Source organism: Artemia franciscana, chromosome 4 (assembly GCF_032884065.1).
Source record: "Artemia franciscana chromosome 4, ASM3288406v1, whole genome shotgun sequence".
NCBI classification, from domain to species: Eukaryota; Metazoa; Arthropoda; class Branchiopoda; order Anostraca; family Artemiidae; genus Artemia; species Artemia franciscana.
In genome coordinates, this window is record NC_088866.1 from 54,080,876 (window position 1) to 54,107,575 (window position 26,700).

At 36.2% G+C, this 26,700-nt stretch overlaps 1 protein-coding gene across 1 annotated transcript in view; it reads left to right on the plus strand.

Moving 5' to 3' along the window:
• The window catches only part of LOC136026600 (signal-induced proliferation-associated 1-like protein 2), a gene marked incomplete in the record, with an annotated part of 213,523 nt that overhangs the window by 151,436 nt on the left and 35,387 nt on the right, over window positions 1-26,700 (plus strand). Inside the window, 4 exon segments of the mRNA XM_065703317.1 lie at window positions 5,169-5,649; window positions 11,965-12,094; window positions 18,498-18,668; window positions 25,972-26,129. Coding sequence (XP_065559389.1) covers window positions 5,169-5,649; window positions 11,965-12,094; window positions 18,498-18,668; window positions 25,972-26,129 — 940 coding nt within the window.

Below are 26,700 nucleotides of genomic sequence, written 5' to 3' on the forward strand. Positions count from 1 at the left end.
CCATAAATTCAATACATTTTTTTTTAGTGTGTTTTATTCCGTATGTTTTGTTCAGCTCCTTAAAATCATTGCTTTTTTCCATCTACCCTTAATTAGCACCTTTTAAGATAGAATTTGTACACTCCATTAAATTTAGTACGGGTTTTTTCAGTATGTTTTTTTTTATAGACATTTTTCAGTCCCATAAATTCAGTACACTTTTTTCAGTAAGTGTTTTCTTTTTTTTGGGGGGGGGGTATTTTTTTTCTTCTTCTTTTTTAAGCACTACCCTCATTTAGCACTTTTTATGATAGATTTTGTTCAGTCACTTGAATTCAGCACATGTTTTGTCGTATTTTGTTTCGTATTTATTCAATACCTTTTAAGATCTGTAGATCATTATTCGGCAACCGTGCTCTGATGAAATTCATAATTAAACATTGCTGAAATTAGAAGCTAACAGGAAAAATAGGTAAATGTGCTAATTCAAGTGGAAAATTATAGACTCTTATCCCTTACAAGTAATTTGAAATTGTTTTTCTCTCAACAAATATCCTGATACTTAAAAGTTTTGGCATTTATATAATTATCAATTCTTGGGCAACGCCATCTCTTCAACGAACAGTGCTGCCACAACAACTTATTTTGGCGAAAAAAAATTCAAAATCGTTGAGCTCTCTAACTCTGCAGAAGAGAGCCGGAACGGTACAGAAGAGCCGTAGTACCGGCCGTACTTTTCTACTTAAACTGTTGGGGATATGTGTACCGGGTTCCGCACTTACCATTTTGTTAGAAGTTATTTACCTAGATGTTACTCGATGACAGAATGGCGAGCGAGCAGGTTTTATGGAACCCTGTGCTGAACTTTGTTTACCGGGCTAACAAAGCTGGAAACAGATCTGAATAAATTGCGATGAAAGCGGTACAGTTCTTCGAGCCGGAAACTATATTTCAGGTCAAGAAACTATTATGGTTTCTTGCCAGTGTTTCCACGCGCGTGTCCGAAAGACAGAATTATCAGGACAACGTCCTGGACTTGATCCGAGTTTTAAGAAGCTGTGACGGAAAACGCGTCTCCCTTCCTCGTTTCGCAATATTCGAACCCGATGAGGTCCCTATACTCTCAGGTGAAGTAACCGCCATCCTGACGAGAAAAGTCAACGAGCTATGTGCGACTTTTCAAAGTTATGTCGCTTCTGGGTGTGCTCGAAACCTGACCCCCACTGCGACTCTTAAGCCTGATCCTTCCCTAACAAAGTCCACCTATGCTGTCGTTTTAAAGCATCCTCCGACAGAACTCGATAACCTTGCCTCACGTAAGAATTTCTTGGAAAGTAAATGTTGTGAATCTTGCTCTCATATTGTAGATTTGAAACCAAGAAAAATGAATGGCGCATTGTGGTGAGCGATAAGAAAGCAGCTCAGGCACTTGCATCTGTCCTAGCAAGCATAGATAAGCCTGGTGCTGTCAAAGTCTCTAGTCCTTCGTTCTATGGTATAATTCGTTTCATTTTCGAGGATATCTCCACCGACGACCTCTCCACTCGTATAAAATTTTTTACCAAAGCCGAGAGGATCCATTCCACTCGGACATACAAACTGCACTTAAAGAACACCTGAATGAGGCTATCCAGTCTCCTCTTACATTAGGTTATGAGAGACTAAGCATTTCCGAATATAAGTTTCTCCTACTGCCAATGCTACAATTGTCAGCAGTATGGTCACCCTGCACGCATATGTCCCAATCCTGTGCTTTGCTCTCAATGTGGGGAAGGACATGCCGACTCGAAAGAGACCCTCTGTACTAACGACCTCAAATGTGCCCTCTGCAGCTCAAAGAACCATCCTTGCTATAGTATTAAATGTCCTGTTGTCCAGAAAATCCTTGAACAATGACCTTGACGAATGTACGCATTGCTAGCTGGAATATTAACGGTGGAACATTAGATAAGATTCCTCTTATCGAGAGCCTCATGCTATGCAATGATTTCGTATGTCTGCAAGAACATTTTCTCGTTCGTGAATCTATAAGCCTGCTTCAACTTGGCGACGTAACCAAAGTGTTCTAGGTTCCAACCAAGGCCTCAGAACGCGTCAGACCCTCCGGTGGTGTTGCCGTACTTGTTAACAAGCGTTTGAAACCGACCCTTTATGCAGAGGGATCTTTCTTTGTCGCCGTGTATGTAAACACGACAGTGGTTTATTCCGTCTACATGCCAACGGACTACCGGGATCTCGCGTCAGACGATAGATTTACCCGAGCCTGTGCCAGCCTTGCAAGATCCTTAAGCGCTTCTGCCTCTTTAGATTTGTCCATAGTGGTTGCTGGTGATATGAACTGTGACTTGTCCGATGCGGCCAGCCCCAGAACGCAACTTTTGCTTGCTGCGTGTGTGCAGACTCGACACATTGACAATGACTCTCCCTTCACTTATATTCATAATCCCGCTTCAACATCGTCCTTGGACTTTATGCTTTGTTATCCTGTGTTTACTCCCCCTGAACCATGCCATGTCGATTTTTCTTTTGGTTCTTCTGATCATTTGCCTATCCTGAACAGTTTTGCCATCGATAGTTCCAAGTCTCGAAACCAAGGTAAAAGTTGCAAATGGTCAGTAAAGAAGGAGTGGAATAAGACCAATAAAAATCTTATGTGCTGCAGTGCTAGACAATACGCTTTCGAAAATCAAATGCCCTTCCAGTTCCTCCAGTGGGCATCCAGTCAACCCAAAGAAGAAAAACAAATCCTCTTAAATGTCTAGTGTAGTGAAATAACGCACGCTCTTCGTTGTGCTGAACTTGCGGCAGTGTCTTCTCGTCGCGTTCGCATTGGTTCTGAAATAGTTTCATGGTCCCAGAACCCTGATCTAGTGCTAGCTTGTCAAAGATCTAAGCTCTGGCTCCGACTATGGACGGATTGCCGTCGGCCTAAGCACGGAGTAACCAACCAAGTTTGAGTATTTGCAAAGCGTCAGTTCGCCAAGAAACTTGCCAAACATAGAGCAAACATAATTGATGTGCATAGCCAGTTTTTTCACAATGGTCCAATAGCCGTTTGGAAGTTTGCAAAGCGTAAGGCTGGTATTGTGCCGCTCAATCAAGCTGCTCCTACTGACGATGAGCTGGTAGAATACTTCAACAGGGAGTTCGCCGCTCCGAATGATAATCTTGAAAGAAAGTTCAATCTAGAGCTTGATCAGGGCCTCGAGTCCCACAGTTGTGATCTTGGGTTTGTCGTGACAAACCAGAAAATTCGCGACGCGATACCGATACTGAAGAAGAAACATTCTTGTGGCGCTGATCAATTATGTGGTATGCATCTTGTTCACGGGTCTCCGTCCCTTATAGATCTTTTGGAACTACTCTATTGAATGATTTTCAATTGTGAGCAAGTTCCGGATGTTTTTTGTACCGGCGTCATTACACCTGTTTGCAAAAAGGGTAAAGATAGCACCGGTTGCCAGTCGTACCACCCAATCACTGTTTCTCCTGTGTTGTGCAAGCTAGTGGAATCCCTTGTGATCAATATGTTCAATCAGACTTGCTCCACGCCAGAAAATCAGTTCGGTTTTAAAAACGGTCTTAGCCCTGAGCACGTCCACTCCATCCTTGTAAATGTTATACTCGAAATCGCCTCGTCTGAGGATCCACTGTTCCTTGCCGGCTATGATATCAGCAGAGCTTTTGACTCTGGAATTCACCCCCAACTTTTACTAGCGGGTCTGATTCATAGTATGAACAGTTCTGTAATAGCTACCCTTCGAAACAGGTATCGGAGATTAAATTTAAAGGTTAAGTCACTTTCTGGTAAAAGCTCTGATATAATTGACAGGTCCATCCCCGTACATAAAGGTATTCGACAAGGTGCTATAACCTCACCGCCGCTATTTAACAACAGTTATCGATGCCCAGAAGAAAGTTGAACTAAGCTTTATTTTTCGTAGCTTGGACCTATCGCTTTTGAATTATGCTGACGATTTTCTTAATTTGAGTAGAACCCCTGGCGTTAATAGAGAAGAATTTGGCAAGTTTATGTGAGAAGTATAACGATGTTGGTCTAAAATTCAATCCAACAAAGAGTGAAGCTATATTACACGTATACGAAGTATCTTCTAAGTCTTCCTCTTTGGGCTCGTAACCGCAAAATTACGCAACTATATGATGTTACTGATCCATTTGTAGCTGTAGAACAACGACTTACCGAATTTGTTTCATCTCTAGACCGTAGCCACCCATATTATAATGCGTTTATTTAGTATTGTTTATCATAGTCTGATTTTTTCTTTTTCTCTTCTCTTTTTTTTCTTTACTCCATATGGGAACTTTCGTGTAATTTTATATGGGTCAATAAAATTATTGATTGATTGATTGAGATACGATTTAGGATGCATTTACCAGTTTTCAGTACCCGCTAAGGTATATCAGTAATATTTCTATTATATTTTAAAATTTCATAATGTAATTTCATTATATAACATTTTAATATTTCTGTAATTATTCAATTACATTAGTAACATTTCAGTTAACACCTTCCTTATAGGTAACATTTGTGGTAAAATTCTTGCAGGATTTTTTTCCTTGGCAATCTACTTAATCAATTGACCGAAGTATAATATTTGACGAAACAAAATAATGTATAAAAAATCACCGACACACTCTTATGTCTGGCTTTTTCCGGCATTTTTTTTTCAAATTTCACAATTGTGTTTTTTTCAGAACTCGAGAACTTTTTTTTCTGGCATTTACTAGACTAATTTTGCCAGTTACAATAATTGAAATAATTTTGCTTTATTATTACACCGAAAAAGGCCAAGAAACACGGCTTAGGTGGCTGTTTTTGATTTCAGTGCCAGTTTCCACTCATATAAATTACCCTTACTCTTTGGCTTGTGACAAGAGCATATCCAGGATTTCATTCGGGGGGGGGGGGGAGGGTACAAAACAAACTTTAAAATTCGCATAAAAAATTTGTTTATATATATTTTTTATTTCTACGAGTCGGACAAAATACGGAGCAAGGGTTTCTAACCCGGTAACGCCCAATCTGCCCCTCCGTGACACGGCCTTGGTCTCTGGCACCGGCAGAGAGATTTCTGTCTGGTAAGGGACCTGATTGGATGACAAAAAATACAATGAAGGATTTTGATAGACGTCATAATGCCTGACTGTTCAATATGCTTCTTTTTTAGGTGGGAACGAAGTGTATCGCCACCCCGATCTAGCAACAGCTCCGGATATGGTACTGGTTCTAGCTCCAGGTCCTACCAAAAACGCTTATTAGTTAGTCCGTTTACTGACCCAACTGGAACACTAACGAGTACTTCCACTGAATTGAGCAACGAGGATCGATGGTTTGACTTTGAGTCGGAACAGACCCCTGATGCCAGTCCTCCCCCGCCCCTACCGATAAGGAATAAAAATGAAATGATGAAATGCGGACAGTCTTTAAAGTTAAGCAATAATTATGTGAATCATATTTATGGTGAGATACAGAATGATTGTCAGGAGATACAGTGTAGCGATGTGGAGCCTGAGGTAATGTCTAAAAAGTGTATTCCAGACTCGTCAATACCCCTTGAAGGTAAAATGAAAGTGAGTAGGAGTCAGGAGGCTATATTCAGAAATGGGCCTTTGGAGGTGAAAGAAATGGGGCCATTTAGACCCATACAGGTAGATTTTGGTTTATTCTTTTGAGTGTGATAATGTTGGACAGTTTTTTTTGGTTATTGTTTTGTCTTATTCCACAAATAAGAATTATTCCACAGGTGGCGATTAATCCCGCCCCTCCCTCCCCCCAAAAATATGGGAAAAAGCTGCCTATGCCTCAAGCCTAATAGACAAACGGCCTATTCTTCTTTTAACTAGCATCTGTTTGATAAACTGACATTTAATAGCTTTTGTAATCCTTCCATAATCGTATTATATCCTATCTCCTTTAGGCTTATCAAGAATACAAATGAGCTAAATGAAAGCTACCACGTGGACGAGTTATGTACTATTAATTTCCTACTAATACTACAAATAATCAATGCTCAAGGGATTCACGAGAGATGTAATATAAACTGGTAATAATTGCTAAAAGATAAATGAGATATTTGTTTATCTAGATATCTGCTTATATAATTGTTAAGGCCGTGATAAAGTGAACTTGAAAACATCGAGCTTCAAAATTGAAGTTAGGTTAGCCTTCTGTCTTTTAATTCTCTAGAGACCGTTGGTTGTCAAAACTTCAAATAGCACCAATTATCAAGTCTTGTGAGAGGTTTTGATAGATAGCTTCCTTTGGCGAGATAGTACTATATTTGGCTGCGTCTTGCAAAGCTTGGTTACCGACCAAGGGAGAAGAGAAAATGAGCAAAAGAGCACTATCATTCTCAAGTACAAAATGCCCATGAATATGAAACTGTGACGGTATGCATAGAGTGCGTTTTTAAATTTATTTTTTTTTCTACTTATTTTTCCCTAGGGATAGGCTATTTAAAATACCTCAGTTGATTAATTCACTAAACACCAGACTTAGTTGAAAGCTTTCTTAGAGGATTTTCAGAAAACCAAAGTTTTCTTACAAATTAAATTGAGAAAAAAAATAACTGAAAGTAAGGAGTGACATTAAAACTTAAAACGAACAGAAATTACTTCGTATATGAAAGGGACTGCTTCCTCGTGAACGCCCCGCTCTTTGCGCTAAAGTTTTTAACTATTTTAAAAATAGAGTTAAGAGAAAGAGTCGGACTTTAGCGTGAAGAGCGGGGCGTTGATGAGGAAGCAGCCCCTTTCATATATGAAGTAATTTCTGTTCGTTTTATGTTTAAATGTCACTCCTTACTTTAAGTTAAAAAACACTTGTTTTTATTTAATTTAATTTTTGAACGTTTTTGAATCAATGCATGTTTTGATTTATGCTCTCCGCAGATGAATAATTAAAACGAAATTTGCCTTTTTTTTTTTTTTGGCTAAATGGTTTTCTCATAGTTTTGATCGAACGATTTTGAGAAAAAAGAAGAAGCGGGGATGGAGGTCTAGTTGCCCTCCGAGTTTTTGGTTACTTAAAAAGGCAAATAGAACTTGTAATTTTTTATGAATGTTTTTATTAGTAAAATTATTAGAAAAAATAAATGTTATTAGTTAAAGATATACGCAACTTACAAATTATCTTACATAACGAACTTCTGTATTCTCATATTTTTATTACATATATGAGGGGGTTCACCCCTCGTCAGTACCTCACTCTTCACGCTAAAGCTTAAATTTTGTCCCAATTTCTTAAGAATGACCCCTGAATAACAAAAGCCGTAGAATAAATAGTTGAAATTTCTAAAAATACTTTAGCGTAAAGAGCGAGGTATTAGGAGGAGGTGAGCCCCTCATATGCGTAATAATTTCTGTTCCTTTTAACAGAAATTATTGTGGAATATTTACAGGAATTAATGTTTACAGGAAAATAATAACAGGAATATTCTGTTCCTTTCAGTTGAAAAACTTTGTCATATTTATTTTTCATTGTTTTTTTAAATAATGCTAGAAAATCCTGCGCTCCCTTCATGGAAATTTTCTTCCCCCATGACAAATTCCTCCATGAAAAGTTCCCCCAACATATCCCCCTCTTCTCAACCCCTGCCCCCAACCAAATGAAAACGCCCAGAAAATGTCTGTACACTTCCCAATAACCATTACTATATGTAAGCACTGGTCAGTGTTTGTAACTTGCAGCCCCTCCCACGGGGACTGTGGGGGAGTAGGTCATCCCAAAAGGCATAGTTATAAGGATTTTCGACTACGCTGAATAAAATGGCTATCTCCGAATTTTGATCCGGTGACTTTGGGAAAATAATTAGCGTGGGACGGGGGCCTAGGTGCCCTCCGATTTTTTTGGTCACTTAAAAAGGGCACTAGAACTTTTCATTTCCGTTAGAATGAACCCTCTCGCAACATTCTAGGACCACTGGGTCGACACGATCACACCTGAAAAAAAATAATAAATAAACACGCATCTGTGAAGCCCCAATCTATAAAAATGTAGAATTTCGCATTTTTTTTTACCAGAAGACAAATCACGGATGCGTGTTTATCTGTTTTTTTTTTTTTCCCAGGGGTGATCATATCGATTCAGTGGTCCTATAATGTCACCAAAGGGCTCATTCTAACGTAAATGAAAAGTTGTAGTGCCCTTTTTAAGTGACAAAAAAATAGGAGGGCACCTAGGCCCCCTCCCACGGTCATTTACTCCAAAGTCACCGGATCAAAACTCTGAGATAACCATTTTATTCACCATAGTCGAAAAACCCAATAAATATGTCTTTGGAGACGACTTACTCCCCCGCAGTCCTCGTAGGAGGGGCTTCAAGTTACAATCTTTGACCTGTGTGTACATCTAGTGATACTAAGAAGTGTACAGACGTTTTCAGCGGTATTTTTTTGGTTTGGGGGGGATATTTGAGGGGGGAGGGTTACTGGGGAGGATTTTTCTATAGAGGAACTTCTCATGGGGGAAGAGACTTTCAATGGATAGGGGCGCAGGATTTTCTAGCATTATTTAAAAAAAAAAATGAAAAGTTTTTTTCTACTGAAAGTGAGAAGCAGCATTAAAACTTAAAACGAACAGAAATTATTACGCATATGAGGGGTCTACCTCCTCTTAATACCTCGCTCTTTACGCTAGAGCATTTTTAGTAATTTCAACTATTTATTCTACGGCCTTTGTGATTCAGGGGTCATTCTTAAGGAATTGGGACAAAATTTAAGCTTTAATATCAACAGCGAGGTATCGACGAGAGGTGAGCCCCCTCATATACGCAATAAAAACATACGAATATTGAAGTTCGCTACGTAATTTAATTCGTAAATTACGTATATTTTTTACTTACGAAAACGTTCGTAAAAATTATAAGTTATAGTTGACTTTTGAAGTAATCAAAAAATAGGAGGGCAACTAGGCCTCCTCCCTCGCTCTTCTTTCTCAAAATCTTCCGATTAAAACTGAGAAAAAGCCATTTAGCCCCAAAAAATTAATATGCAAATTTCGTTTTAATTATTTATATGTGGAGAGCCAAGATCAAACCACGCATTAATTCAAAGACGTCCAGAAATTAAACAAAAAAAGCAAGTTTTTTTAAATGAAAGTAAGGAGCGACATTAAAACTTAAAACGAACAGAAATTACTCCGTATATGAAAGGGGCTTTTCCTCCTCAACGCCCCGCTCTTTACGCTAAAGTTTGACTCTTTCTCTTAACTCTACATTTTAAAACAGTAAAGAACTTTAGCATAAAGAGTGGGGCGTTGAAGAGGAAAAGCCCCTTTCATATACGGAGTAATTTCTGATCGTTTTAAGTTTTAATGTCGCTCCTTACTTTCACTTAATTTTTTTTTTTGTTTAATTGTAGATAGGAGCTTGAAACTTCTACAGTAGGATTCTCTGATACGCTGAATCTCGCGGTGTAAATTTCGTTAAGGTTTTATGATTTTTACGGGTTGTTTCCTCCTCACCTGTGCTTCCAAACTTTAGTCTCTAGATCGCGCACGAAAAATGCAGGATCAATAATCCGTCGGCAATCCTCCATTTCGTCGAAAACCAAGTTTCTACCACCAGTCACGATCCGGTAGGGCAACGGGGTTCTGCTCCGCCTCAAGGTTTGTCGCTTGACCTAAATCTCTTGACTTGTCTAGTTCTTCGGCGTACCGCATTATTAGGTATTTTGGATATTTACATCTACCAAGCTCCAAATACTTTTTACAAAGGCGCTGTCTATGTGTGGTAACACTTTTAAGATGTATACCTCGCTTTGTTTTAATTTTCCCCATGATTTCGGCTTTGTGTGTACAACTTTCCTGAAGGCTCATCACTATTTCTCATTTCTAGGTTTCTTCATTGCATTGAAATAATTTATGAAAATTTCACACTCTATTAACAAGCAGCTGATTATACCAGCTTGTCATTTTGGTCTCTTGGGGGTATTATCGGAGATCTGAAACGATTCTTTCTGGCAACCGACTTGTAAAAATTTCAGGTAGCTGAAAATATTCTAGGGGACTATTAGAAAACAGGAAAATAAATCGAAAAATGGTTCCAATCATCTTACAGGTTATTGTCTTCTGCTCATGACAGTACCGATTTTGTTCTAAAAGCAATATCCTTTATAGAGTACACTTGTGAAAAAGACCTAGACATTTTCTAAGATTTCTAAGCAATTAGAGGAAATAGAGCAAAATCCTTTCAAACAATTTGTAACATCTACACGAAGCTATGGCCTGATATTAAAAGCGGCATCTTCCGCCAATTAATACTTGAGTACTTTTTAAATATAAATTTTCAATTTAACATGGGATTTTCGAGTTCCATAAGTTCACTTAATCACGGCCTTAAGTGTCTATATTCCCAGCCAATGGCTAATCTTCAACTCTAACTTTAAAACAATCACTAGAAATTCAAGCATCTTAATGAAAATCACACCATCAGATTTAGCGTGTCCGAGAACCCTATTTAGAGGTTCCAAGCTCCTATTTGGAAATATGTGGATTTTTTTTTATTTTTCACCAGAAGAAAAATCAGAATGCTTGTTTATTTTATTATTATTTTTTCCCAGGAGTTATCGTATCAAATTGATGGTCCTAGAATATTCTAAGAGGACTCATTTGAACGCGAATTGAAAGTTGTGCCATGTTTAAGTTACCAAAAAATTGGAGGGTAACTAGCCCTCCCACCTCCTCGTTCCCTAAAGTCGTCTGGTCAAAATTTTGAGATAGCCAGTTTGTTCAATACAGTTGAAAGGTACTATAACGATATCTTTGAGAACCACTGGAGTAACCACCGGCCGTAACCTATGAAATTTACCCATTGCTTACATATATTACATGTTATAGGGAAGTATACCGACATTTTCCAAGGGGAAGATGGAGATTTTCTGGGGATGGATTTTCTTCATTGGGGTGGAAGTTTTTGAGGGTAAAGTTTCCAGGGGAAATTTCCACGGGGAGAATTTGCCAGAATTCTTATGTGAAATTCGTTTTATTTGTCTTTGGCGATCCCGTTTTACATATGGTGGTGCTTTGGGGGAACTACCCGGGGAAACTTTAAGCGGAAATGTAATTATCTGGTAGATTTTTGTGTGGGGGCTTCCCACAGAAGAAATTCTTCATGGGGGAAATATCACCGGGAGAAATTCCCCATGGGAAAATTTACTGCGCGAAAAACTTTCTCCAGGAAATATTTTCACACACAAAGGGGGGGAGGGATTCCCTGATGACCACTGGCATTGGGGAAGCTGGAGGAGGAAATCTTGGAAAACACTTGGAGTGGAGGAATCGGGATGAAGCTTGTTGGATAGAATAAGCAAATGTCCTTGATACGTGATTGACGTAACCGTACTGGATTCGCTCTCTTTGGGGGATTTGGGGGGAGGGGTTCAGTGATTTGGCGAGTTTGGTGCTTCTGGACGTGCTAGGACGATGAAAATTTGTAGGCGTGTCAGGGAGCTGCACAAATTGACTTGATAAAATCGTTTTCCCAGATTCGACCGTCTGGGGGGCTAAAGGGAGAGGAAAAATTAGAAAAAAATAGGTATTTATGACTTACGAGTGGGTGATGGGATCTTATTGAATTTTGATATTTAGAAGGACATCGTGACAGAGAGCTCTTATTTTAAATCCTGACCGGCATTAAGCCTCTGATTTTCCTTTTAAATCAATCTATTGATTCTTAGAATTTTGTTAGAGCTCATATCATATTAGCTCTTAGCTCTTCTTGCCTCGTCACGAGTGCCATATGAGCTCATAGCTCTTGTTTAGAAGGCCTACCCCACTTAGGACAAAAAAAAGACTTTTAACTGGTAATATATCACTAGAATCAGCTTAAAACAAGTTTTGTACATACAAATTCGTTTTTTTTTTTTATCTCAATTTATCTTAAAGAAAAGAAAGAAAAATAGTTGTTGAGAATATGTAAAAGAACCTGAGGAATTAATTAATTTTTATTCCAACTTTATCAACAGCCTCCAGAATACAATGTTGCCATTCATGAACGAATAGCTACAATGAAGGTGAATGGTGTGGCTCCTAGCAACTCCGATCCGATGGCACCAGAATCAATTCTTGATCGACTATCGGCCTCAAGAAGTGAAGGTAATTTGCAAGAAAATGTTATTTATAAATTTCTTTCCTTTTGCTTTTTGTTTCAGGCAACACAGTGACTTGATTCTTTAGTTTAGCCTGTTGGTAGAATCGGTCAACTATAGTTGACCGTCTTTAGTAGGCCTATCGGTAGAAAAAGGGAGATTATATGCCCATCAAGAATTGAAAAAGGCCATTTAGGTTTTAGTTGGCTTGTTGGTAGAAAAAAAGAAGACTAGGTGCCTAATCAAAAATTGACTCACTTGACTTGATTTAATTCTTCTACTGATTTTGCGCCAGGGTCGAGAGAACAGACACTATCCTTCTCAGGTAAACCGGTCTTGGTCCGCAGCGGGTGCATCTTCAGGTCTTATTCTTGCCTTGCTTAGAAAATGATATAGACTATTGGACCATCTTACTCTTGGGTGATCACCTGGTCGTTTCCGTACAGCTTCCACAGGGTTGAAATCTTATACGATGCAACAAGGGGTTGCAAAAAAGAACTATATGCCCCGTCAAGAATTGAAAAATAATAATTTTCATTTAGGTCATTTGTGTTTTGGTTGGCTTATTAGTAGGAAAAAGAATACTAGGTGCCCAATCAAAAATTGACTCACTTGACTTGACTTAATTCTTCTGCTGGTTTTGCGCCAGGGTCGAGAGAGCAGACATGATCCTTCTCCAGTAAACCTGGTTTTGATCCGCAGCAGGTGTATCTTCAGGTCTTATTCTTGCCTTGCTTAGGAAGTGATGTAGACTATCGAACCATCTTGCTCTTGGGCGACCTCCTGGTCGTTTCCATTCAGCGACCAGAGGGTTGAAATCTTATATGATGCAACAAGGGTTTAGTTTTCTGATATTTGAAGGAGGTGACCGAGCCATCTCAGTGTACGTTGTGCAACTTGCAGGGAGAATGGAATAATACTAATAATTTATTTCTTACCCATAAAAACATTATAAAAGTATAAAAATATGGAGTAAAAACAAATAAATACACACATAAAATGCGAAACATAGAAAAAACGAAAAATAATGACTATAGAAAATTTTTTAACAGTAAATAAACACAAAGAATTAAATAAATTCGCACAAACAAAATAACGAAATATAGAGGGGAAAAAATCAATACTAAGTACACTCAAGAAATGAAATTTACAAAAAAAGTCGTACCAGCGAAAAAAGTCGTCCCCTCTGTCTTTCGGAGCCCTTTGCTTTGAATTATATTCAGCTTCCTGAAGTCATGGTGGTCGCTAGCCAAGTTTCTGTGCCATATAGTAGGCCTGAGTCTACAAATGCACTAAATATCTGCATCTTTGCTAGACGGATGACAAGAGGGTTGCTCCAAATGTCATTGAGTCTTCCTAGCTGTAGCAATCAAAGATGGAAAATGAATAATTTCAAGGAAAACTGTGAAACCGACCTTGGCAACGGTTAAATTCGTGCAGTGGAACGATTTTTGAAGTTGAATGAGTTTTGATGAATAATTATCTTTACTGCTTATTATTTGCAGCCACATCTATTGTCAAAACCCACACTGCCTTGCCGTGACGTACAAATAACCGATCAATATAAATCCTTTTTATTTGACATTTTATATGTGACCGAAATATCCAGAAGTTTTTGTTTGTTTCACTGTCAAATAAAAGGACTTATCCTTATTGGACTGTAATTTTTATTGCAGATATATGTGAACACAGGAAGGGAATGGAGGGAGAATTCCCCTTTCTAAATGTTGTCTGAAGACTCATTTCGCTCTACTAACTTAAGGTTTTATGATAAAAATAAAAAGTTACTTTACCCTTTTTTTTCCTCGTAAACCTTGTATACCGTCCTTTTTCTTCCGTCGTATGTATCCTATTCTTGTTGTTGTTGCAAGAATCGTCGTTCTTTTGATTACTTTAATAATATTTTGCTCAAGTAAAGTTACTGTTCTCCTTACCTTGGTAGTCAGTAAAGGACAAAATTTAAAGTAATTTCAGTATTTTGAAAATTGCAGCTATTTATTGCAAAATATTACAGTTGTATATTTACCATCAATTTTTAAGTTTTTTATAAAACAGACATCGCTTCACAAAGTAGAGTTTGCTCAAGTACAGTTACTGTTCTGCTTACCTTGGTAGTCAGTAAAGGACAAAATTCAAATCTAGAACGGTCAAACTTTTCTGTCGGGGCTGCTAGCACAGTGTAGCTGACTGGGGCCAATTCCGGCTGTCTCTATCACTAAATGAATTTCGTGATACCGCGAGCTATAACTACTATTCGCGTATGATATCGAGGATAGAACTGCTCCAAGATTCCAGATACGTTTACAGGTGTTTTTTTTTTTTTTTTTTTTTTCTCGATTCGTCCTGGGTGAATCGTGATTAGTTCTGGAAATTAAAGTTTTTAGCCCTTTTAGCTGCGATGGATTGACAGTAATATTTGTAAATTGACTTTTGGTTCTTGCATTTGCTGACATGTTTTAATGTTTCTGAAGTATATTTTGTTTCTTTTTATGACAGTTCCCACCTAAATTGAAAAATTTTTACTTCTCGTTCCCTCTTAGCTTCACCTGAAAACTATCACACTTATTATCAAAAATTGATCAGACACTAGACCATAGATCTTACACTGTCATAACTAACTAGTGAAGGATTTGCCTATAGGGTTTTTTTTTTTTCAGGGATAGATAATGGCAATTCTCAAGTAAGTTAATGGGCCTCTGTTTTTTTTTTTTGTTTTTTTTTTGTTTTGTATTTTAGTTTTTACCTTCAACTATCACACGTTATTATCGAAAATCGATCACACGTTTGGTCACAGATATCACGAGATCAAAACTGAAAGCAAGGAATTTATTGGTAGTGGTTGTTTTTCCAGTGGTGGATTGGATACATTCCAGGGGAAGGGCTATTGTAGACACGGCCCATTTTATTAACACTTACATATTAATACTTCCCCAATTATTTGAAGGAAGGAGGGATATTCTTTTGTTTTGAATAAAGTAGAATTCAAATGTCAGTTAAGATTTTGATTTTCGCAAGAATGCAAGTAAAAAATGGAGCTATAAATAAACTTTTATTGGGATAAACCACGATTTTAATTGAAAATTCCTTAGTCCTTAGATTAAATCAGACTTATCAATTATTGACAAGCAATTCCCCTCTAGCCTACTTAAGTGCTGGGAACTGTTTGCACAGCTAGTACCGTCTTTCTCTTCACTAAATTATTTCTCAGTTACTAAGGGGCTATTTTTCCATTGATTTGAAACTACTTGTTGCTAGCGGCAGCCTCTTTTATTTACATAACACTGAAATACATTTTCTTATCAGTTATGCATGCAGTTTTCTTTACCCTTCCACTCGTTAGAAATGGCTCACAGATTATCATTTTACACGTTACTCTTCGGTCTACAGCTTTGAGTGATAAAGCTTTGTTATAATAGTTTTTCTTTGAAATTTTCTGTGAAAATCAAATTCGAAATTTATTTGGCCCGGGCACTCGTTCTAAAATTTAATTTTGTTTTTAATTTTAATTCTTTAGTTTTAATTTAGTTTAGTTTTAAGTAATTTTAACTTCCCCAAGCTGATTCTTACAAAAATCAAGAAACTAGCCGAACCTCCCCATACCCGAACCCACAATGACCTTCGAGGCCGTGCGTCCCTTATATCTCACTATTATTTGTTTTCAATAATGAAATTTGTTTTAATGATGATAGACTGTATTCTAAAAATAGACTAAAAAAAGGACTAAAAATAGAATCGAAAAATTGACTCGTATACTGTTGGTTTCTTGGACCTAACTTTTGCGAAAGACATACATGCCAATTTGTCCAGTGACTTTAGCTTGATACCGTGTCTTCGTTGTATTTGTAAATTTCGGCTTGACGAACGAATAAAAGTTATTGTGCTGTTCCAATCTTCGGTGTACGGAATTTCAATTCTGTACATATTCCCAGATCTTGTTTTAAAGATAAAGAAGCTAATTATAAGTAAAACTGCTGTTTTATTTGTGAAATGCGTCATAAGGAAGCTGTAAAACTAGACAATTGTGTTTAAGCAGTAACTGCAACTTAGTTAAAGTTAAAATACGAACACGTATTTTGAAAGTACAATCTCGATATGAACAACAGGATGTCAACTTATTGAATAAAAGATTGTAAACATTATTTTGTTAAGGTATTGTTTCAATTTCTGGTTTTTTAATTAAAATTCTGCGTCCAAACTTTTTTTTTTTTTTTTTTGGTAAAATTCCTTTTTTGTGAATTTTTTTGTAAAATTAACTGTAAGTGAAATAAGTAACTGAAATTTAAAATTAAGTTTGATCCTGGGAAGACTGAAATGTAAGATACTTGGAATTTTGCCATTCTGTAAAATTTGGGCTGAATGCCAAAATTTTCATTGAAAAATAAATACCCAGAAAACTCGACTCAAGTCAGAAACTCGGACTGATTCGCTCAATGACTGACTAGTAAATCTTGTATTCTGGGGGGAGGGGGGGTAAAACCTTGCATCACTCTTTCCTCCATCCCTCTATATAACTTAAGGGTTGTATTAAAAAATATATGCAAATCTACTTTCAATCAAATGGAATCAATCAGAATAATAAAATAGAAATATATTTATAAAAAATAACTTGGAATTGTATTGAATGCAAATTATTCCGTGTTATGCGCACCACGAATGGCCGGGCCTGGGATACAGAAAGACAATAAAAAAAACTTTTATTTTAGGTATAGGCATTTGTTTATTTGACCACTTTTGTCCTTGGTTCTGTTTAAAACATAAGTCATTTCCATTTTAACGAAGATGTTACTACACTTCCCGCTTGAAAACTGACCCCCCCCCCCTCACGGTCTGGCAAAAATCTGGTATATTTTCTTATCAAGAGCTATGTTCATCTGCTGTTTCAATAATTCACAAAAATCTAACGTCTGACAAAAAAAAAAAAAAAAAAAAAAAAAAAAAAAAAAAAAAAAAAAAAAAAAAAAAAAAAAAATCTATAAAAATCATCAGAGAGTTTGTTGTAAGTAAGTAAAGAAAGATTCGGCCCAATTTTTACCGAGACTCTAAAAAAGGAAATTGTGATGTGATTTTCAAAAAAAAGGAAGGAAACATCCCAAAAACCCAAGGGATCTTAATGAAAATCACAGCAACCAATCTAACATTTCAGGGAACCCAACTGCAGATATTTTAAGCTTCTATCTACAAAAATTCTATATTATCTGCCAGAAGAAAGATCACTGTTGGAGTCTTGTTATTAAACCATTGGTCCTAGAAGATCGGTAGAGGGCTCATTCGAACAGAAATTAAAAGTTATAGTAATCGTTTTAAAGTAACCAAAAAATTTGGAGGGCAACTGGCCCCCATCCCACACCCCTTTTTCTCATAAGACATTCGATCAAAATTTTGTGATAGCCATTTTGTTCTGTAATAACTGTTCCTCTGAGGATGACATAATCCCTCACAGCCTGTGGGGAAAGGGTATATTACGTGCAATTTGTCCATTGTTTACACATGACCTTTTTATTAGGAAATTAACGAACATTTTTCGGAGAAGACTTTTCCGTTTGGGGAATTTTCTACCAGAAAGATTTTCCTCGTGGAGGATAGTATCCAGGGGAGGAATTTTACAAGGGGGAATTTACCAGAGCAAGGTATGGTGTTCTTTTTATTCATCTTGCTTTCTATTTATCTGCTTAATTTTACGTGTGGAGTAAATTTTCCGGGGACAGAATTACTGGGGATATTTTCCGTGGGAGAAATTTCCATGAAATTTTTTTTCCATGGGAGGAGCTTTCCATTGGAGGTGGAATTTTCCACGAAGGGGGAGATTTCAGGCATGTTTTTTAAAATGATCGGACATCAAATAAAAACATATTTTGTTTGATAAAAAGATAATTTTCCATGATAAATTTTCCGCAAGAAACTTTCCGTCGGGAATTTTTAGCGAGGAGAGAATTGTCCGGTGGAACTGTTTGGGGGGAGAATTTTTTATGGGGTTATTTTCCAAAGGAATAATTTTTTTTTCGTTTCTTTCGTCTTTTAATTTAGAAACTGAGAACCAAAGTGATTTTCCACTGGCTGAAAATTAACATCGTTCTTGGTTTCTTGATTTTATATATATATATATATATATATATATATATATATATATATATATATATATATATATATATATATATATATATATATATATATATATATATATATATATATATATATATATATATATATATATATATATATATATATATATATATATATATAGAAATGATCTACTGGACTTGATTTCTCACCCCAATCTCCACTCCACCCTTCTTCTTTATTCCTTTTAGATCGTTTTTATTCTTGTTTGTAAGTGTGACAAATCGGCATGGTAATAATTATCGTTGTTTAGACAAGTATATTTTTTTTTTCTAATCAACTTTTGCTTACAGACGAACTATCATCTGGAAGTAATGGACTTTCCCCGAGAAGTAGAAGACGTTTGAGAAATGGACTAAGCTCTCTAGCCCATAATGTCGGTTGTCCCAGCGTGACGCCCACTCCCTCGCTTAGTAGTAATGGCAGTGGTGGAGGAAGAAATGAGAGTCCTCGGGGAACAGCAGGTAGTACAACAGTAATTGAGAAGGAATTTTGAGTGCCTATTATCTAATTTGCTGATATGTTAGAGCAAGTTTAAGGGATATACCAAACAACTGTACCATAGTTCTTTTTTAGAAACACGGTCTACGATTCCTGAGGAGAAAATATGCATAAACCCCTTTAAACGTCCGTATTACTGCGTTATTGAACTTTTCCAAAATTTTCTGAGGGGTGGGATAGCTATGATACCTGAAATATTTTTATAGAAGATGTGAGGGTGTTTTACTTTGTATCGTTTTTGCTAACAGTTAAACCTAGGGATGTTTAATTAGTTTTCATTCAAGTTCCCTTTTTTGCATGATAAAATTAAATTAGTTAAAGGCCCATTCATAAAAAGTTTTAGCTGGTGTAATTCAAGCCAATCAGATTTTTTATATAACTTTTCGGTTGGTTGAAAAATTCTGATTGGCTCTTATTAGCGCTGTATAATCTCGGTATAGCAAGATCTCGTTTGGATTAGGCCTACTTAAAAAGTTTTATAGCCACGGCAACGAAGTATAAATAAGGAGCGACACGGCTCAGTAGTAACCGAAACTCTAAAAAATGGAATTTTGATACCAATAGGTATTTCAACTTTTTGTGGTTATTGCTTATATAAGTTGGCAACTAGGCACCCTCCCACGCATCCTTTTCCCCCAAAATCATTCAATCGAAATTTTGAGATAGCCATTTTGTTCAGTATAGTTGAAAGTCCCTTTGTAGCTAACATGAATCCCACAGTCCCTGGGCAAAGGCCTTTAAGCTATAAAATTTGCCCATTGTTTCCCTGTACTATTTGTTACTGGGAAGTATGCATACACTTTAATGGGTGGGGGAGGGGGGAGACAAATTTTCTGCTGAGGAGATTTTACAACAGAAAGTTTTTTCAACTGAAAGTAAGGAACAACTTGAAAACTAAAGACGAACAGAAATTATTACGTATATGAGGGTGATTGTCCTCTCATCAACACCTCGCTCTTTACGCTAAAGATAAAATTTTGCCCAATTGCTCAAGAACCACTGCTGAACACAAGGCCCATCTAATTTAAAAAATAAGCAACTGTTTTAAAAGTACTAAAAATTCTAGCGTGAAAAGCAAGGTGTTCTGGAGAGGCAATCCCCCCCCCCCCTCATATTCGTAACGATTTCCGTTCCTTTTTTAGTTTTAATATTGCTCCTTAGTTTCAGTTGAAAAAAAAACTTGTTTTTTTATTATTCAATTATATTGAAAAGATAAGTATATCAAGGGTCAGAAATTTACTTTAATAAAAAAAAAAAATTAAAAGACGCAAATTGCACTTTGCATAGTTTAAAAGTTTTGAAATAACCAATTTACTGAGATACGGAGTTTTGAAATTCTCACTTCCCAGATAAAATACGGGAAGGGCAGTTGGGGTATGAAGCATATAGGCCCAACTTTAAGATAAGGGGCATTCTTGAGCCTTTTTAAGGCAATTGGAAATTTGGACTAACCGGATTGTTTCGGGATAGTAAGTGTTATATGTTTTGTTTGTCTATTATTTCCTTAGTACTTACTAATTACTTGTTGATGATTTTACCAGTAACCTATTTAGCATAGGTTCAATAAATAATGGACCTAATTTTTCCTCTATAAGACTCAGGTTATTCGCCTCTAATTTTAGCCGGCCTTGCTAGCTACCGGAGTGGGGCTCTCAAGCAATGTATAGGACCATGAAACCACACATAACAAATAGGGTAGGGGACCCATTATTGTAACTGGTCCAATAATCAATTAACTTCACTGCATCTGAAAATGGATAAAAGCCACGTCATAACAAATTTATAACAACTTCACAACAACTGGTTTCCACAGAACGTATAAACGTTCTTCCACGCGTCTCTTACTCTACCCGATAACATTAAGCATCTTATTGCCAAAGGTTTTTCTTCTCGGCCAACTGTCTGGGGGCAAGCAAAATGCAGGTCTTCCCCGCTTGGAGCCGAAAGATGTCGTTTGGTAAGATTTAAGGGAAATCAGAACTTCTATGGAGGGTGTAAAGACGGGGGGGGGGGTTGAACAGAATGGGATGGAGAAGGAGCATGCGTAGCTTCGTTGGCCCCGGCGGCTTGGTGCTGCAGTGAGTTAGTAGTAGTACTAAGTAGTTTATGGTTATAAAACTAATTTTTATCTTGCAGCTAGGGAAACATCTACGTGTTAGTGGATCATTGATATAATAAGGGAATTTTGATATTTGTTAAATGCAAAATATCTAATTTTTAAGTATGGGCCGAGATACTTTCACTAAGTGCGCAAATTTCAAACCATTTAAAGCAAATACTTAAAACATAATGCTCGTATAGAATAAGTTAAAGTTTCAAACAGTTCGTGGTAACGAACTATAAATAAGGAGCGACGGGACTCAATACTAATCGAAACTCTAAAAAACGGATTTTATATACCAATAGATATATCAAAAGAGTCGACTTTTTATGTTGATTTCAAATGTACAAGTTTCATTAAGTTAAGTGTTACTCCGCAATTGCTCATATTTGCAGGATTTAAAAAAAGGGGGGAACATCCCCCAAAAGTTAAAGAGTCTTAATATCACACCATCAGATTCAGCGTATCATTATTATAGTATCGTAGCGTATTATTATAGTTCCTTTCATAACTGGGCCTTCCATTTCTTGTGTAACAATTATTGTGTCAAACCTCTCAATGAGTCATTTTCGTATGAAGCTCCTATCTGTAAATTAAATAAAAAAAAAACAAGTTTTTTCAACTGAAAGTAAGGAGTGACATCAAAACTTAAAACGCACAGAAATTAATTCGTATATGAAAGAGGCTGCTTCCTCATCAACGCCCCGCTCTTTACGCTAAAGTTTGACTCTTTCTCTCAATTCTTCTTTCTAAAACAGTAAAAAACTTTAGCGTAAAGAGCGGGGCGTTGATGAGGAAGCAGCCTCTTTCATATACGAATTAATTTCTGTGCGTTTTAAGTTTTGATGTCACTCCTTACTTTCAGTTGAAAAAACTTGTTTTTTTTATTTAATTTCTGAACGTTTTTGAATCAATGCATGTTTTGATTTTGGCTCTCCGCAGAGGAATAATCAAAACGAAATTTGCATATTTATTTTTTTTTTGGGGGGGGGGGGCTAAATGGCTTTCTCATAATTTTGATCGAATGATTTTGAGAAAAAAAGAGCGGGGGCGAAGCCTAGTTGCCCTCCGATTTTTTGGTTAATTAAAAAGGCAACTAGAACTTTTAATTTTTTACGAATCTTTTTATTGGTAAAAGATTTACGTAGCTTATAAATTAGCTTACGTAAAGAACTTTTGTATGCTCATGTTTTTATTACATATATGAGGGGATTCGCCCCATCGTCAGTACCTCGCTCTTTACACTAAAGCTTAAATTTTATCCCAATTCATTAAGAATGACCCCCTGAATCACAAAAGCCGTAGAATAAATAGTTGAAATTACTAAAAATACTTTAGAGTAAAGAGCTAGGTATCATAAGGAGGTGAGCCCCTTATATGGGTAATAATTTCTGTTTGTTTTAAGTTTTATTGCTGTTCCTTACTTCCAGCTGAAAAAGCTTTTTCACATTTATTTTTCAATTTTTTTTAAATAATGCTAGTAAATCCTGCTCTCCCTTCATGGAAGTTTTCTTTTCCCATGACAAATTCTCGATGGAAAGTTCCCCCAGCATATCCCCCTCTTCTCAACCCCTCCCCCAACCAAAAAAATCCTCCTGAAAACGCCTGTATACTTCCCAATAACCATTACTATATGTAAGCATAGGTCAAAGTTTGTAACTTGTTGCCCCTCCCACGGGGACTGTGGGGGAGTAAGTCGTCCCCAAAGACATAGTTATAAGGTTTTTCGACTAGGCTGAATAAAATGGCTATCTCAGAATTTTGATCCGTTGACTTTGGGGAAATAATTAGCGTGGGAGGGGGCCTAGGTGCCCTCCAATTTTTTTGGTCACTTAAAAAGGGCACTAGAACTTTTCATTTCCGTTAGAATGAGCCCTCTTGCAACATTCTAGGACAACTGGGTCGATACGATCACCCCTGAAAAAAAAAAAAACAAAAAAAAAAAAACAAATAAACACGCATCCGTGATCTGCCTTCTGGCAAAAAATGCAAAATTCCACATTTTTGTAGATAGGAGCTCGAAACTTCTACAATAGGGTTCTCTGATACGCTGAATCTGATGGTGTGATTTTCGTTAAGATTCTATGACTTTTAGGGGGTGTTTCCCCCTATTTTCTAAAATAACGCAAATTTTCTCAGGCTCGTAACTTTTGATGGGTAAGACTGAACTTGATGAAACTTATATATTTAAAACCAGCATTAAAATGCGATTCTTTTGATATAGCTATTGATATCAAAATTCCATTTTTTAGAGTTTTGGTTACTATTGAGCCGGGTCGCTCCTTACTACAGTTCGTTACCACGAACTGTTTGATTGTCCTTATTCTAACAACATTTGCCTTAATTTTTAATATTTCCTTTTTCTTCTTTCTTTTTCAAAAAAGAATTTTTCTATATTTTTATTTTCCACCCCCCCCCCCAAAAAAAAAAATATTTAAAGTTTTCTTATGAAGTCGTTATGAGGTTGTTATGATGTGTCTTCTATCTGTTTCTAGATGTAGTGAAGTTAATTGATTATTGGGCCAATTATAATAATGAGTTCCCTACCCTATTTTTTTAAGTGTGGTTTCATGGTCCTAAACTCAGCTTGAGAGCCCCACTTTGGTAGCTAGCAAGGCTGGCTAAAATTAGAGGTGAATAACCTATTGAGCTTTATAGAGGAAGAATTAGGTTCATTATTTATTGGATCTAAGCATAAAAGATTACAGGTAAAAGCATCAAAAAGGTAACTAGTAAGTACTTGCAAATAGTAACCAAACAATACATATAACATTTAATATGCCAAAACATTCGTGTTGGTCTAAATTTTCGGTTACCATTAAAAAAGCTAAAGAATCAAGAACGCTGCTTCTCTTAAAATTGGGTATATATACTTTATGCCCCAACCGCCCTTCACGTAATCTATCAGAAAAGTGGGTGTTTCAAAACTCCGGATCTCAACCACACATCCCTTGAGCTCTTAATAAAGTTTTTTTTTTTTTTTTTAAACTCCATATCTCAGTAAAGTGGCTATTCCAAACCTTTCAAACAACGCAGTTGACATTTTGCGTCTTATAATTTCTTTTTTTTGTATATTAGAATTAATTTCTGACTCTTTATATAGTCAATTAAATTAATTAAATTATCAGTGCAGCTTTAAATTCGTCTTAAGTTCTATGGGGGCTCGTTAAATTTTTTATCAAGTTTAGAGACTTTCCTGATGAGGGGCTTTTGCCTATCTTGGAAAGTAGCTGGGTTAGTAGGTAATTTAAACTTTAAAAAATGGGTCCAAAGCCTCAATGAAACAATGGGAAGTTTGAAGTACCTACAAATACCTCCCTGTCATCCCCCTCCAATGGGCAGTCACCTTTGCTGACTTTGTGATACAAAAATTAAACTTTGAGAAATAGATTTACTGATTAAATATTCAACGATGAGTGTCCGAAATTCCTTTCTCTCTGATTGGATTCAGTCAGCTTTGTCGGTCTTATGCAAGGTTTGATGTTAAAAGTCAAAGTTAGGTTAAGTTAGGTTATAAATCTCAGAAATAGCTTAGAAACCCAACCTGTCACCATCAAACCTTGCATAAAACTGAAAAAGTTGAAAACTGAACCCCTCCTAACCTCCCAAACGCCCCGCTCTTTATGCTAAAGTTTCTTTATTGTTTTAAAAAGTAGAGTTGTGAGAAAGGGTCTAACTTTAGCGTAAAAAGCGGGGCGTTTAGGAGGGAACAGCCCCTTTCATATACGGAGTGATTTCTGCTCGTTTTAAGTTTTAATGTCGCTCCTTACTTTCAGTTGAAAAAACTTGTTTTTTTTTTTATTTAATAAATCTCAGAAATGGCTTAGAAACCCAACCTGTCACCATCAAACCTTACATAAAAATGAAAAAGTTGACTAAATCCAAGGCGAAAAAAAAAAGGAATTTCGGACATTCACTAGTGAATATCGACATTCTCCAATGCCTGTCTTTCACGGTAATATATATCTGTTTCGGTAGTCAGCATAATTATGATAATGCTGCTTGATCTTTCTATTTTTGTTCTGTCTTAATTTTCGCTTCTCGATATCCCTGGTCTGTTGAATATTTTTGTTTTTCTTTCTCTAATTATTTTCTTTCTTAAAATCTGAATCACAAGACAACTTAATAACTATCCTTATGTGTGCTCGAGTTATGTTCCTTTTCAGTGGCCTTTTTATCTTTATTAAATCTGTTTTTCATAATTTTTAAGATGCTATCTCAATTCTCGTCTTTTTGTTTGATTGTTGTGGCAATGCCAAATCGATTGATTTCATAAAGCAAAATTGACAAGAACATATATTGCGGAAATTTAATTTAACACTCTTGAAGTAAAAAATATAATGATCGTTTTTGTTGTTGTTCTTGTTGGAGCGATATCAGGACTAAGGGGAATTAGCATGGAGTTGGTCGGTTTGGTTAAAAAAAAATTTTTAGAATTCCTGAAATGTAGTTGGTTATTTAGAGAAATCAATCCTTATTATAGATCCGACTTACTAGCGATTTGAGACACATAACAACAATGCTGTTACGTTAACAACATACTAAAATGTTATTGTTAACTTAAGTAACAGCGTCTTTGGTAAGGGGCGTCAATTCACGTACATATGAGGGGTAAAGATCTTTTTCTAATTTGTTCAATGAAATTATCCAGTGTTCAAAATTTAGGGTACCCCTGATTCTCACTTTAATAACACACAACATGTTTTCTATGTTAATAATTCAACGGCATCAATTGAATAGACCAGTTCAACAAAACAATAACATATTTTCTATTCAACAGGAATAATTGACTAGTCAAGTTCAACAACACAACATTTTCTATGTTAACCTTTCAATAGAAATAATTAAATAGTCAAGTTCAACGAAACAAAACATCTTTAAATTTTGAAAATGCAACAGCAACCATTGAGTAGCCAAGTTCAACATCACATAACATATTTTCTTTGTTAACAATTCTACAGCAACAATTAAATAGTCAAGTTCAACAACACATAACTTTAACAACATTTAACATATTTTCAATGTTAACCTTTCCTTAGCGACAGTTGATTAGTCAAGCTCTTTAGAATAAAAATCTGGGAATAAAAAAAAAAGTAGAAAGTGATGCTAATTAATTTGGGTCCTGAATCACTCAAACATTGATATTTTTTTTTCCTTGAATAAAGAAGCCCGTCTTAGACCAGCGGCTGCTGTTCGTTCAGGTGGAGCCTCAAGTCGGAAGAGCACTCAAGGTACAAGCGGAAATTTACAAGCAGATCTCCTTCGCCTCATCGATCCTGAGTATCGAACCGAATCTAATTGGAATGACACTGGCTATTCTAAGGTTAGAATTAAGTTTGTTGGAAATATGTTCTAAGACCACTGGCTAGATGTGGCGTAAGAGAAAACATTGAACAAATAAATGTGATTTTTTTTTGTATTTGTTTCTATATTTTCTGAATTATATTATTTCATTTCTATGATAATAAATTGTAAAGTTTTTCTCCTTTTTCGCCGAGGATGGTAATCAGGAGTCGGTTTCGAAACATTTTAAATATTTTAAGTTTTCAGTTGCTGAAATATTTCTATACTTTTTTTCATGGTATTTTTCTTACGCCACGGTTGCATTAATTTGAATTGATTTTCTTCTAAAAATAAGTATCATTAATGTAATGTTAATGATGGTTCTTCTCAAAAGTTATTGTTCCTTTTTGACATATTAGGAATGGCGGAGCTAGGGCCCCTAAGACTCCCCTCTCCAGATTTTATGGAAATTTTATATAATGGATATATTTTATATATATATTACATATATATATATATATATATATATATATATATATATATATATATATACATATATATATATATATATATATATATATATATATATATATATATATACATATATATAT